The 13958-nt window shown below is 37.1% G+C and overlaps 1 protein-coding gene across 14 annotated transcripts in view; it reads left to right on the top strand.

Moving 5' to 3' along the window:
- KDM6A (lysine demethylase 6A) overlaps window positions 1-13958 on the top strand; it is a 165016-nt gene that overhangs the window by 32384 nt on the left and 118674 nt on the right. For all 14 annotated transcript variants that reach the window (XR_012621920.1, XM_074814498.1, XM_074814492.1 and 11 more), the window contains one exon: window positions 3463-3571. Coding sequence is in view for 12 of the 14 variants with exons in the window: in XM_074814498.1 (XP_074670599.1) it covers window positions 3463-3571 (109 nt within the window). In the remaining 2 variants the exon portion in view is untranslated. The remainder of the gene's footprint in view (window positions 1-3462; window positions 3572-13958) is intronic.

Here is a 13958-nt window from a genome sequence, read left to right as displayed (position 1 = left end):
CACTTACAAATCCATACAATGTGGACAAATAACAATACTTAAAAACCTGAGGGGTTTTTAACTTCCTTAAACGTCTTAGTGTCTCAGGGTGATCTAAATGGGTTGCACAAGTAGTGCCATAGATGGCCTATGCAGTTACAGATCCACCAAAACGAGATCTTTTGATTATTCCTTCAAAGAAACCATATAGAGATATGTGTAGTTGTGACCTCCCTCTTCAAAATTATTTGCATCCAGTCATTCAACTAAGAGACAAACTCTTACCTATGCAGAAAAATACTCGTGCGTGTCCTAAGATGTTTGTGGAGGGGTTTCATGGGGAGGAAAGTTTCTTGACCAAAACCAAAGTTAGATAAATCAGTTTGTCTAGATGAATCTGCTCTGGCTGCTAGGAAGAGCAAGAGCCACATACTGATCAGTCTGCTCATCCTCCAGAGACTTAGAGGTTGACTTGGGTGTTCCCGCCGAGAAAGTAAAGCTTGCTCTTAGTTTCTGTTTCATTTTGTTAGAATGTGCTAGAAGAATTTTAAAAATTCATATGAAACAAGCTTCATAATTTTAGTTTGCATAAATATAGGTGTTTTCCTGATAACATTGCAAATAGATTAGAGATCAACTGAGAGGGTGTACTTAATGGTGTAGTTGAATTGCTCTTACAGTAACAGTTAACTGTTACTTAAAGGGGAAGTTCTGTTTTGCAGCTCTGGTGTCCTACGTCTTGCCTTGTGCTGGCGTTAGTAAGGTGGCTTAGTGGTATCTTCAAAGTGTATCTAAGGCAAAGAGAAAATCAGCCTGGTTGAGAATTGATTTGAGTTGTGTGAAAGACTTGGGCACAGCTTTTTGTATCCTCACTGTATATAGTGCTTCAGATACTTGTGATACATCTTTTAATGAGGATTTACTTGAAAAGGGGCTGGGGAAGTGTTAAGGGTCCCTGGATGCCTAGCTGTTTAAGTGCATGTGATTTATAATTTCCTTGAACATCTGTACAGAAAAATTCTGTTACATTTGTTCATAAAGTCAAGTTCCGTTTAAATACCTGTAGCCATCTAATTCAGGAAATAAACTACCCTAACTTCCTCTCCAGCAGTTTTTGTAAGCTACCTGTTGTGATAGCAGTTTCTATATATTCTGAACAGTGACTGAACTGTAAAAGACAAAATACTAATTTAAAAAAAATGTCATAGTGTGAATATTTTCTTCAGCAGCTGCAGCAGGTATTGCATTTCATCAGAAAATGGGAGGTCTATCTGCAAATTAATCTGTGACGGTAACATTAGGGGCATCAGCAAGAATTATGTTACAATTTGTACAAATCCAGAGATGGGACCAAAAAGTGGGGAGAGGAAACAAGGCGCAAAAAACAAGATTCTGCACTAAAACGTTTCAGATGGGAATAGGTTCAGTTGGTGAGCCTGAATGTTGAGAATTGGTTTATACATGCATAGTAATTTTAAGAAACTCACTTTGGACTTGTGTGCTTTGCTTCTGATTCCAGGGATTGTATTCGCTAAGATTGAGAGTTAGCTGACTTGAAGAGGTGATCATAGTGGTGGGAATAAAATTAAAGGAGTAGTAGCTTTGATTAACTGTCAACAGAATTCCAGTCCTTCCAGTGCAGTTTGCGAAGGCAAAACTTGCAGCATGAATGAAAAATTCTGCAGCAGTTCTTTGATGTAGAGGCAAATACACGCCTCAATTTAATACCTTCAGAATATGGCCAAATACCTACAGTTTGAAATATGTAATTTAAATGGTTTTATTAAATAATTTAAAAAACACACATACACCTAATAGATTTAATATAGATGTTACCCATTTTACTGCAGTTGTGCAGCAGCATAGCTTTGTTTTTATCCATCAGAACTTTATTTCTGAAAACAGCCATTAAATAAGGCTATTCTGGACTGGGAGGTAGGTGAAACCGTATGTAACATCTCAAGCTTGGGATACAAACTGAGATCTGCTCACCTGGTCGCATACATGGCTTTGTGTCCACTGAGCACAGCAAGAGCTATCTTATTATGGCTCACTGTTTAATTTTAAAACTAGTATAGCAAGGTAAAAATGGCAAATTAAAATACAGATTAGATCAGTAATTTGGATTTTCCACAGGTGTTTTCTAACTATTTCTTAACATTTCCTCATTTTATTGTTGGCATTTCTCATTTTGATGATTAATACAAGTGTACACGAAGCATATCATAAACATGGGCAAGACTACTAATTTAGTATTTGGATTTACGTATTACAGGATCGATTAATCTTTTTTTTCCCTTTTGAATTTCCAGTTTTAATAAAATAACTTAATGAAGCTCGTAATTTCAGATTAAGTATTAAGGTCTTTGATTGCTTGATTTTCATATATTACAGTAGTCCATAATTGCAACCAAATTTGAAACATAGGCAAACCATGAGTTGGTGAAAATCATAGATTAATCAGCTGGAATTACAATTCGTTGGAAGTCTGTCAAGCTTTTGAGAACTGTGAAGTCTTCTGCTGGTGCAAAGGACCTTCCCTCCCATTTAAGTTTATTCAGCTACTTCATTTTAATGGCTAGTATGTTCAAAATCAAGAAACTGGAAGTTCAAAAAGTTGGAAAACCAATTTCATTTATTTATCCATTCCCAAAGTTTAAATAGGGTCATGAGGTAAGAATATAATAGGTTAAAGATGATGACCATTATGGTGAATAGAAGGTATCAGTTCAGTTTATTAAAAATGTGTGTTTGCAGCACAGAGCATACTTTGATTGTGTGTGCCACATAAAAACTTCTAGGGCAACTTTTCTCAAAAGTAAAATTCCTTTCTAATTGGATTCATGTTTCTAACTTTTTAGCTTTGCTTAGCCTGCAATAACTGTGTAGCAAGTAGAAGACAGTAAACTGTATTTTATGACATGATGGAGGTATGTGAAAAGAATCAGATCTTGGGAAGTATATGTTAAGGTATATAAATTGCCTAAGCAAGCATGTTGAGGTAGCGTATTCTTCAGTTTAGTAAAAACTAGTGAAATAACTGGTAGAATGAAATGTGTATCCTTTAGAAAAAAAACATAGAATGAGAATAAAATCAGAGAGGTTTATATCTTGCAGATTGGAAAGAATAAATAAAATCAATCCTTTTGCATTTCATTGATTTTTAAATTAAAAATGGTTATGTATGTTAGAGGTTTGGTTTATGTTTGGGAAATTGGATGTTTCTGGAGTCCACAACTAAACCAGAGAAAACTTCTGTTGTTCATTTGCTGTCAATTTGCATTAGAATCTGTGAACTTCCAAGTCTGTTCTGTCTGAAATACTACATTTCTTCTTTGAAAAGTAATGCTAGCTACGTTATTGAGAGTATTTGTAGACTTACTGCCTTGCAGACTAACAAAACACTTTGTTATTTCTCAGAAAATGTATTATCTCCTTTAGTTAAATGCAGAATTTTGAAAACCTTGTATTTCTTTTTCCCAGGCTGTTCGCTGCTATGAATCGCTAATTTTGAAAGCTGAAGGAAAGGTCGAGTCTGATTTCTTTTGTCAGTTAGGTCACTTCAACCTCTTATTGGAAGATTATCCAAAAGGTAAGGTTTTTTAGTACTTCTGATAAATGTCATTGTGGGATTGTCATTTGGTGTAGGCGACACAGTAGAATGAAAAACATTAGGGTAACTCACTGTTTTCTCAGTTTGTATTATGTTTCAAAGTCCGTAACAGAATAAGACTGATGATGTCTTTACAAAAGCAGTTGTATTCTAACTTCTGTTCTTTTTCTTTAATTGAAAAAACCAAACCAAAACACTACTGGTTCAGGTATGAATATGAAGTTTCTTTAGTTTATACAGTAGTACCACGCTGCCTACTTCATTTTTCTGGTTCATTATTACATGACTGTACAAGCAATTAAACCTGTGCCCCTGAAGGTTTCCTATGGGAAGTGGGAGACACAGGTACATAGAATGAGAGCGTGTCTTAGTGCTTTTGTGTCTGTCCACAATCTCAACAGGTAAGGCTAGAATGAAAGTGTTAATTCAAAAGCAAAAATGTGTACTTAAAGTGTGTTTCAAATTCTGTTTTAAATATGAGTGGAAGAATGGGTGTAGGGGGGTGGGGTTTTTTTATAGGTCTCTGCTTCATCAGTCTTTGAAATTACTTAAGTGGTTTTTGCTATCATTGAAGCCAGTAAACATAGAACCTTATGTACACTTTTGCTTTGTTGCTTGTGGATCGGTAAAGTGCTTTTTTGGTAGTGGTGTGTATTTCCCAAAGATATTCTGCTGTGTTGCTGAGTGAGACATAGGGCTAGACATTCAGCTTGTCCTCTTTTCACTTACTTCACGCTGTGTGTCAGGCCCAGTGTCTGTTAGCTCCCTCCCTTCCAGTGATTGTGGGAGGTATGGATGAGTAGAAAGCCTTTTTGGATCTTACTGTACCTAGCTAATTAGAACATGTCACAATATTTAATTTTTTTCATGGGATGTCTTTTTTTATTGTTGTTGCTTTTTAGTTTTAATATGAATGTGGTTCTGTTTAACTTTGTGTAAGAAACAAACAACACCCCCACCCCGAAAATGTCTACTCCCACCTCACACTTTTTTCCAAACACACAAAACTACTGGTTTACAATTGTCTTGGATTGTAGAAATAGGGAAATTATAACTGATAGTAGTTCAAAAGTACTGCTTAGTAATTCAGACTAGCTGTGGACCAATTCATAACAGTGTGTCTATGTGTCCACTTGTTCACTATGTCTGACATAAAACAGTGTGAGGTAGAATTCCTGGAACCTTCACTTTTTTAGGTGCCAAACATTTAGGTTTGATATTACTAGGGAGGAATTTGCAGTTACCTAAATTCAGAAGGCTTTGAGTGATCAAAGCATTTGTGTCTCTCTTGAATGTATGGGTAGCTTAGGGACCCTGGTACCTGCAACTTGTACCAACGTTGTAGGAACCCCCAACTTGTACCCACATCCCATCCACTGGTGTTTCCAGTTCCAGAGACGTGGGAAAACCTGAAGAGAACGTGGCAATATGCTGGCTATAGAAATTACTGAAGAACAGTCTTGATACCGTGTTTTTGTTTTTATTTTATTGTATTTTGTTGTAAGAAAATTCAACCACCCACTCTACAAACAACTTACACTGCTGTTTCTGATTAGCCTAATACAACTTGGTACGATGTGACTGCGGTATGGCTTTTTGAATGTATTTTACTTGGCAAAGACAGCGCAGGATTGTGAGCTGAACTGTGTTCGCTGTAGAGTTGATAACAGTTAAGAGTGGCAGGACTAGGCGTTGCTGTGGATCAGAGGTGAGGTTTACTGATGGGGAGTCTGCTTTGTACTGTGTATATAGCTTTAAGAACAACCATGAAAAATACAAATGATGGTTGAAAATACCAGTTCTCCAGAACTGTAAAGAAGAATGAGCAGAACTGTGTGGTAAGAAACATTTTAGATATTAAAAACCTGAATTAAAATACTTCGTATTTTCTTAGATGCCTGTTTAAAGTAACATCTCAATCATGAAAGAAGTCTCAAGACGTGAAAAAATTTTGTTGGTAATGAAGTTTATATATATATATATTAAAAAAATCAGGTGTATCTGTATTTTCAAAGAAATGGGGTAGTAGTGAAAATAATACTGGAGGAATTTTAATTGATGGGAAAAGGGAAGTTAAAGGGGTTTTTTATTAAGTGAGGGACACATGTTCACAACAGCTGTTGAACTTCAGTACCAAAGACTGTAAAAGTATTACCCACAATGCTAAAAGTCGTAAGTGTTCTATAATTAATTTACTACTGTTAACTTGAAAAGTAGAGTGATGGTGCGTTGCATTAGAAATTTAAAGTAAAAATAAATTTTATTCCATTCTATAAATTCTGTTACTTTAGTTATCATATATTCTAACTGCAATTATAGTTAAATTTTAAATGCTTGGGAACTGAAATGTAAAGGGAGTTCAGAAATGTTTTCATCTTGCTAATGTATATTTTATCCAACTTTTAAGTCCTGAAGTTCCAGAAGCATAAAATGCTGGAACAGGATCATCTTCAGAAATATAAATCTGTCTAGTCTGAAGCTAGTCCTGGACAAAGTTGTGGAGAAGTTGATGTATTTAATAAATTGGATGTAATTAATAAAATATCGCAAGATAGTAGCATAGCTAATGCTGAACAACTTTTTTTTTCCTTGGAAGCCTATTATTTATTCAATTAAGTATCTTTAATAAATGTGTACACCTTTGTATATAATGTAGAAAGGTGTGTCTTTCTTTCCTAAAGACAAATGTGGTAGTGTGCTTTGTTTAAAAGTGTATAGTTTGTGCAAAGTAGAACAAAATTGTTGGTTGATTGCAGAAATCTGATCAGTGATCAAGATACGAAGCAGTGCTTGGTTGATACAGATCTGTTAGGTTTTGTGTATAGTTTGTTCTGTTTTGATCTGTCTCATTTTTTGTCAACAAATATGTTGACAAATATGGATCATTCAGTTGGGTGTATCTGTTGCGTGTTAGTATTTTCATGAAGCTAACACCTTATCAATGTAGTAAAAAAGACTGTAGGTCACTTCTTTATAAGTATTAGGACACATACACCAGAAAACACGGACCTTGAGAAAGATTCATGGCAGATTACTGCATGTCATTAGTGGAACTAACCAGGCAAGTACTTCCCTTGCTGCGTGTATGCAGGGAGTATCCGTTATGGGCAGGTTACCTTTGAAAGTGGAGTAAGTTGATGGCTGATGCCTTGCTGAAATCTAAGTAAATCTAACATGCATATACAGATTTTTAAATGAATCCTGTTGTAGTAATTTCTCTTGAAGTGTATTATGTTTTCTGTCACTTGTAGCCACTGAAGTCCAGATTTAGTATGGGGTTTTTTTTCATAAAAAAAGTACTTGTCTCCAAGAAAAGTTGTGAATTTACATTGGAAATTACTGGATGAGATTCATTCTTCTCTGCATCATGTCTGAGGTTAGACTAGAGTATCACAGTGTTTTTTCCTAGCCTTTAAAATATCCAAAGGTGGCCTGCAGCGTGTAGTTTTCCTGAAATGCAGTATGTTTGAATTGCTGTTGTTAACTAAAAGGTTTCCCTGCAGCTGTGAAGTCCAGTTGTCTTGTGAATTGCACTTCTGCTCTTCTCAGGAGAAGGTTCTAGGCAAGGTATGGAGGTATTTTTGCAGATTTTGAATACTGTGAGCCACTGACTTGTAATCAGACGATTTATAACCAAGGCAGGCTGATTCAGCTTAGCAAGCATGTGGTTTCGGTGCCCAGCTTTCATCGTCTTGATCATTACTGGCCAGAATTTGGCTTCAGGATTTCAGAAAATGAGAATGTTCGCTCCTCCCAGTCAAAAATATTCTGTTTCCTCAGTAGCATTTTCTTAACTGTAATCTGATGTCTTCCTCATTTTTATTTTTTTTTTTTTTTTTAATGAGGCAGCTATTTCCCAGCTGTTTAATTGCTTCAGAGGTTTCCAAACTGGTTGTTCCCTGGGTGTGTCTTTAGTGGCACCCCCTGTCCGCTTGTTACTGCTCTGTGCTTTGTGCTGGCACAGCTGAACGTGCAGCTGTGTGGGGAACTGATCCAACTGAAAAATAACCTAGCAGAAGAAAGTGACGCAATTGCCCCAGAATGTGAAACCTCAGCCTCAGGTTTTGCCGGAGGAGGTTGATGAGTTGTCATGTAGGCTTCTGAACGATACTTGCAGTGTTGTGAATCCAGCCTAGACTCCATGATATATACCTGTGAACTTTGTTTGCTACTGCATTCCTTGGGAGGGCTGGGATTTTACCAAAATTGTTGTGCTGCTAGTCTTGGAGGAAACTGATGTTGTATCAGTAATTGGAAATTTTTTCAATTTTTTTTTTTTTTTTTTTGCCATGACTCTAGTTTTCATAAGGAGTGTACAGAGTGTAGATGGTGATCTTTAAGGTTTGGGTTCTAGTTGAATGCTGTTAATGAGCTCATGCACTCTGACATATGTGTTTTCCTTAGAAATCTTTGTATCTGTTTTGTAGAAGGCTCATATATGTTGGCTGTGTTCCAGCCTGTGATTTGGAGGACAGCTAACAGTTGCACAAGTGGAGACATACTTTTATCATTTGCCTCCCTGAATTGCTGTTTTCAAAGCAGAGTTCCTGGAAGTAAAAGTAGATAATGCACTTAATGAATTATTTGGGAAAAACATGCAGTTATTCACGTCACATTTACTAAAGTACAATAAATACTGCACTAAAATAATTCTTATTGTTGTACTCAAGTGGTGATCACGTTTTTTAGGTACTATGTCAGAACAGTTTTAATAATACTTTTGTTTGTAGGTAGTGACTGTGTTGTCAAAAGCACTAATATAAAAATATTTTAAGTAATTTGTAAGATAGTGTTAATTAGTCCAAGAGTATTTTTAAGCAATTGTTAGGCTAAAATTTAAAACAAAACTGAAGAAAAAAATACAGAGTGTTTATTGAGGTGCTCATTTATTAAGATACAGCCTAAAACTAAAATTTAAACATGATTTGATTGTTCTTGTGTAAAGTTGTTTGGTTGCAAGAAAAACTCCCAAATTCACCAATGTACATGTGTTCCTTTGTACTTACAATTCTAGCTCTGTAGAGAATTTCTTTGTAGTGATTAAAGGACTTTGAAGGAAAGTATTGTCATTAGGAAGCATTTCAATACACTGTTCTGAGGTACAGAGTAGTAAGAGTCATCTTATAAAATGCAAGAGAGAACTTCTCAACATACAGGATTGTGCTGGTTGCTGCAGGGTTGATGCTGGGCTGTCTTTTACTGATGAGTCCTGGAGAACGACAATGGATTTTAAGTTTCATAGCAATCTGAATGAGTTGAGGAAGACATGGCTGTGTTTCAAATAAGTGTGATTTTTATGTTTAAGGGTTTTCATTTTGTTGTTTGTTAATAACTGGCAGAAATTGTGTTGCTTCTATTTAGAGCTGTTTATTTCATCTTCGGGATGCTGCTGTTAAATTTTGGGAGGTTTGATTTCAGGGAGTTCAAACTGTTATATGAAATTCCTATAGAAAGAATTAAGAACGTTATCTTAAGCTTACAACATGAAAATATTCTTTATAAATAGGGGGGGGGGGACGGGACGACAGAGGTTATTGTTACAGAATATAGCTGGACCATGTTTTTTGACTGGTTGAAAATTTTCATTTTGGACATTGTTCTAAATATTTAATTGTTAAAAGTCATTTTGCGGAATATGTTCTTTGAAACATTTTTGAGCTTCATGTGATTCCATTGTGTTTCTTCACTGATACTCTAAATATTTTAGGACCTTTCATAGAGTTCACTATCTAAAAGATTTCTGTAATGGTAAACTCCTTGTCAAACTCCTGTATGTCTTACATGTTTAATACTTCCTAGTCTCCAGTGCAACACATAGTTGGACACAATCATGGGACAGTGGGTTTCTTACTAGCTTGCTGCTGCATTGTCTTTCCAGATGAGGATGTGTAGTTGTTAATAAAATTACTTAGAGAACTATTTGGTGATTTTTCTTTATTGAATGTATGATTGTGTAACCATTGTGTGTCTGCCTTCATTCTGTGTTAAAAGGAAGACATGCTTTAGGCTTCTTCAATCATCTCTTTGGTACTTCCAGCGCAAGTCTCTGGAGGAAGTAGAGAACAACCTCTTTACTGAGGCTTTGGAACAAAAGACCTGAGCTGCATTTTGCTGCTCTAGCTTCCACAACATTTTTTTTTTAGTCATTATAGAATCATTTAGGTTGGAAAAGACCTTTAAGACCATCAAGTCCACCACTAAGCCCCGTCCCTAAGCCTCAGGTCTACATTGTTTTTAAATACACTCAGGGATGGTGATTCCCTGGGCAGCCTGTTCCAATACTTGACAACCCTTTCAGTGAATAAATTTTTCCTAATATCCAATCTAAAACTGCCCTGGTGCAACTTGAGGCTGTTTCCTCTTGTCTTTGTTACTTGGGAGAAAAGACCAACACCCACCTTGCTACAGCCTCCTTTCAGGTAGTTGTAGAGAGCAATAAGGTCTCCCCTGAGCCTCCTTTCCTCCAGGCTAAACAATCAAACAATCCCGGTTCCCTCAGCTGTTCCTCATAAGACTTGTGCTCTAGACCCTTCACCAGCTTCGTTGCCCTTCTTTGGACTCGCTCCAGCACCTCGATGTCTTTCTTGTAGTGAAGGGCCCAAAACTGAACAGAGTATTCGAGGTGCGGCCTCATCAGTGCCAAGTACAGGAGGATGATTGCTTACCTAGTCCTGCTGGTCACGCTATTTCTGATACAAGCCAGGATCCTATTGGCCTTCTTGGCCACCTGGGCACACTGCCGGCTCATCTTCAACCAGCTGTTGAGCAACACCACCAGGTCCTTTTCTGCTGGGCAGCTTTCTTTTTCTGCCAGCCACTCTTCCCCAAGCCTGTAGTGTTGCCTGGGGTTGTTGTGCAGGTCCTGGCACTGAGCCTTGTTGAACCGCATACAGTTGGCCTCAGCCCATTGACCCAGCCTGTCCGGATCCCTCTGTAGAGCCTTTCTACCCTCAGGCAGATCAACACTCTCTCCCAGCCTGGTGTCTGAAAATTTGCTGAGGGGTACGCTTGATCCCCTCACCCAGATCATTGATAAAGATACTAAACAGAACTGGCCCCAGTACTGAACCCTGGGGAACACCACTTGTGACCTGCTTCCAATTGGATTTAACTCCATTCACCACAACTCTTTGGGTCTGGCCAGCCAGCCAGTTTTTTACCCAGCAAAGAGTCAATTCAATGGACTCAACCTTGGAATTTCCTCACCTTTTAATGTCTTTAATTTTATGGCCCAGCAGTGTTCATCTTGCTAGGTTAAAAGCTATTGTGGATAAAACCTGCACTATGTAATAAGCTGTTTCCATAACCTGCATATGTCTCCAAGTGTTTAATGAAGATTTATTTTTCTTGGAAGCATTTTCAGATTTAAAGCAATGCATGTGCCCTTTCCTTGCTTCCCTTGTGCCATTCTTCAGCTGACTTTCTAACTTACTATTCATTTTCACATCAGATAAGCACTAAAAAATGTTAGTGCTTGTTTAAAAATTAACATAGAATTTAGTTTTTTTTAATTTAACAAAACAAGTATTGATTTACACAGAAGAATATGGAGCTTTGAGTTGGTTTAAAGTTCCCTTTTCAGGGGTATGTCATCAAATTAATGCTTACTCTTTTTTAAGTTCAGCAAGCCAAAAATCTGTGTTAGTCACATTTAGCCTTGCAAGATGCCACTAGATGGTGTCAGTATCTAGTACACTTTTTCCTTACTCAAGCACTAAAATACTCAAACTGTTCCATGTTTGCATCACTTTCAAAGGTTTCTTAAATTTTCAGGTATCATAAAGTAGGTTTGTTAGAGCAGATAATAAAAGCCATCCTTTCGTGACTGCGTGATTTGTGATTAGATGTCCTAAAAATGACAGGTAGGTGGATATCATTTAGTCTAGACATTTTGCTCCCCATTTCCACCTTAGTTGTTTGTTTAGCTTATGTATTTAGGCTCTGGATGTAAAGAGAGATTGTCTATCATATTACTGAAACGATTACATATTTTATAAAGTTCTACCATTTTCTTACAAAATTGAGTAGATCTTTTTAAAAAATGACATCCTGAAACCACATACATGATAATTATGTAAAATCTGTTTTGTCTTCTCTATGTGAAATCAAGGAATCTTAAACAGGGACAAATAAGAAACCAGTATCATCCCTGTCCTGATTCTGAGATGTCCCTTGACCCTAAGTCATAGTAATAGAGGAAGGCAAACTCTTAGGGGGCACATAATAAAGGTTGTCAGTTTCAAAGTAACAGTAGGTATTGCAAAGTGTATGGTTCTGGGTAGCTGTAAAAACCTGTAAGAAGAGGGAACCAGTAGCCTGTGACTGTATGAGCTTATCGAGGGTCAGCTCTGCACTAGGTGGCAGAGGCTTAAAGACAGATTCCGAAATGAGCCTGTGCTGAGGAGGTTTCTTACTGTCCCGTGGTTTTAATTCTTTCGATGGAAAGATGGTCTATTTCTTTTCAGAGCTATTTTAGGTAAACATTCTTTTATTCTCATCAAGCAATATAGCTGATGGTGATTGATCTGAAAAGCTACATACACCTTCGGGGCATATACCACCATCCCCCATCCCCCACCTCCCTGATTCAGGGTAGGATGGTGAATGCTGTGTCTGCCATCAGTATGTTGTAGAGTTTTAATTTAAGAGTCTGGTCATGAGGATTACCTGTTAGGCAAATAATGTAAATTGCCAGGTTTTTGAAGAGAAATGTTAATAGGAAGAGTGTAAACTGATACAATAAGTAACGAAATACTGTGCAGAAGGATGGCAATTGGTAACTATGAGCACCTTTTTTAGGAATCTTGAGTCACTTGTCCAATACTGTTTTAGATGTCTGAATGTGGTCTCTCAGCTTTGTGCTTTTAAGAGAGCTTTTTGTGGTTGACTAGATCATTTTACGAACATAGTTAAGAGTGAAGCAAGAAATACTGTCCTACTGTTGACGTTCAGTCCTGTTCTTTCTGAGTCTGGACGTGCATTTTTTTAGATATTCAGGAGTGTTTTGCGTGCTGGAAAAAGTATCTATTTGGCCTCTAACAATTCCATATGTTTAAGAATTTCAGTGGGAAACGTTTAGATTGGAAAAGCTCAATAATCAGTTCCTAATCAGAAGATTGTCTGCAGAATTCTGCTGTGCCTAAGAGTGATTTTGGAGCACTCACTTCATTATGTTTACAAAAGAAAGTCTTAACTGAAATGGGGTAATTCACTTGTATCCATAAAAATGAGAGTTGACCCTATGCTGAAAGAGGAGCAGTAGTTTATAGAACTTCTTTCTCTGACAAAAATTGTCTCACCTTGGAATGACAAGGTCTTGGATGAAAGTAAAGGTGCAAATGACATTACAGCCTTTAGTGTTGTTTGGGGTTTTTTTTTGTTTGTTTTGCTGTTGCTTTTTTTACTACTAGTGATGTGGTGCATGACACGAGTGACTTGCTTTCCACTTTTTAATAAACCAGAGAATATCATCCCATAATTAGAATCACAGCACTGTTGAAACATAGCCTGTGTTTCAGATCGGGACTTGTATAAAATTTTTGTTGCTCAGCAGAGTCACTTGCTCTTTTTTTTCTTAATTTAGAATAAAGTTTATAATTTGAGGGGTTTGTGCTCATTTCCTATAGCTAAACACTTATTTTAAGGGAGAAGTTGCATGTAGTTCCATAATACACTTTTTAGGTAAGATACTTTATTTCTACGCCATGAAACTCAGGGTAAATGTCCACTCACCGGTAACTCACTCAGGGAGTAGGAAGTATGGTAGGGTTCAAATTTATGGTTCATGTTCTGTGCTTTAAAACTAGTAGGTTGATTTAGTTTTCAAAAAATCTTGCTTTCCTAATTTGATTTCTAGCCTCTTCTTATATGCAAGGTTCTTATGGATATGCTTGAATAGGGACATTTTGTGTGGGCTCTGGAAAAAAAAAACGCTCTCTTGAATCCTTTTTTTCTTTTTTTCTGCCTGTCCCTTCAGTCCTTTTCCACAGAGCTTGAGTGCTTGTAGAGCAGATGTTTAATCTAGATGTAGAGGGAGCTGAATTAAACTTTCACAGGTAACTAACTAACTGTAAGTTGAGCACTTGTTAAATACTGAAACTGGGCATCAGTAACAGTTTTCTAGTTGTATAACTTTCATGAGAAGGAAAGGGATGTTTAGCTCCCTGGGTAAGGGATCCCTCTATGATTCATTGTTATGCATTTTCAGCGCAACATGGAGAATGTTAGCATTTAATCTTCGAGAAGTTAAGTAGAAGCAGAATCTTGCTACCCTGGAAGGAAAGACTGGATGGATCCCTGGAAGAGGTTGCTGAATCCAGAAGTAGGATTGGGCACTTCAGACACTTAAGAGGAAGACTGTAGTGTC

Source organism: Strix aluco, chromosome 2 (genome assembly GCF_031877795.1).
Source record: "Strix aluco isolate bStrAlu1 chromosome 2, bStrAlu1.hap1, whole genome shotgun sequence".
In the NCBI taxonomy this organism is placed as follows: domain Eukaryota; kingdom Metazoa; phylum Chordata; class Aves; order Strigiformes; family Strigidae; genus Strix; species Strix aluco.
This window is presented reverse-complemented; position numbering and strand designations above follow the sequence as displayed.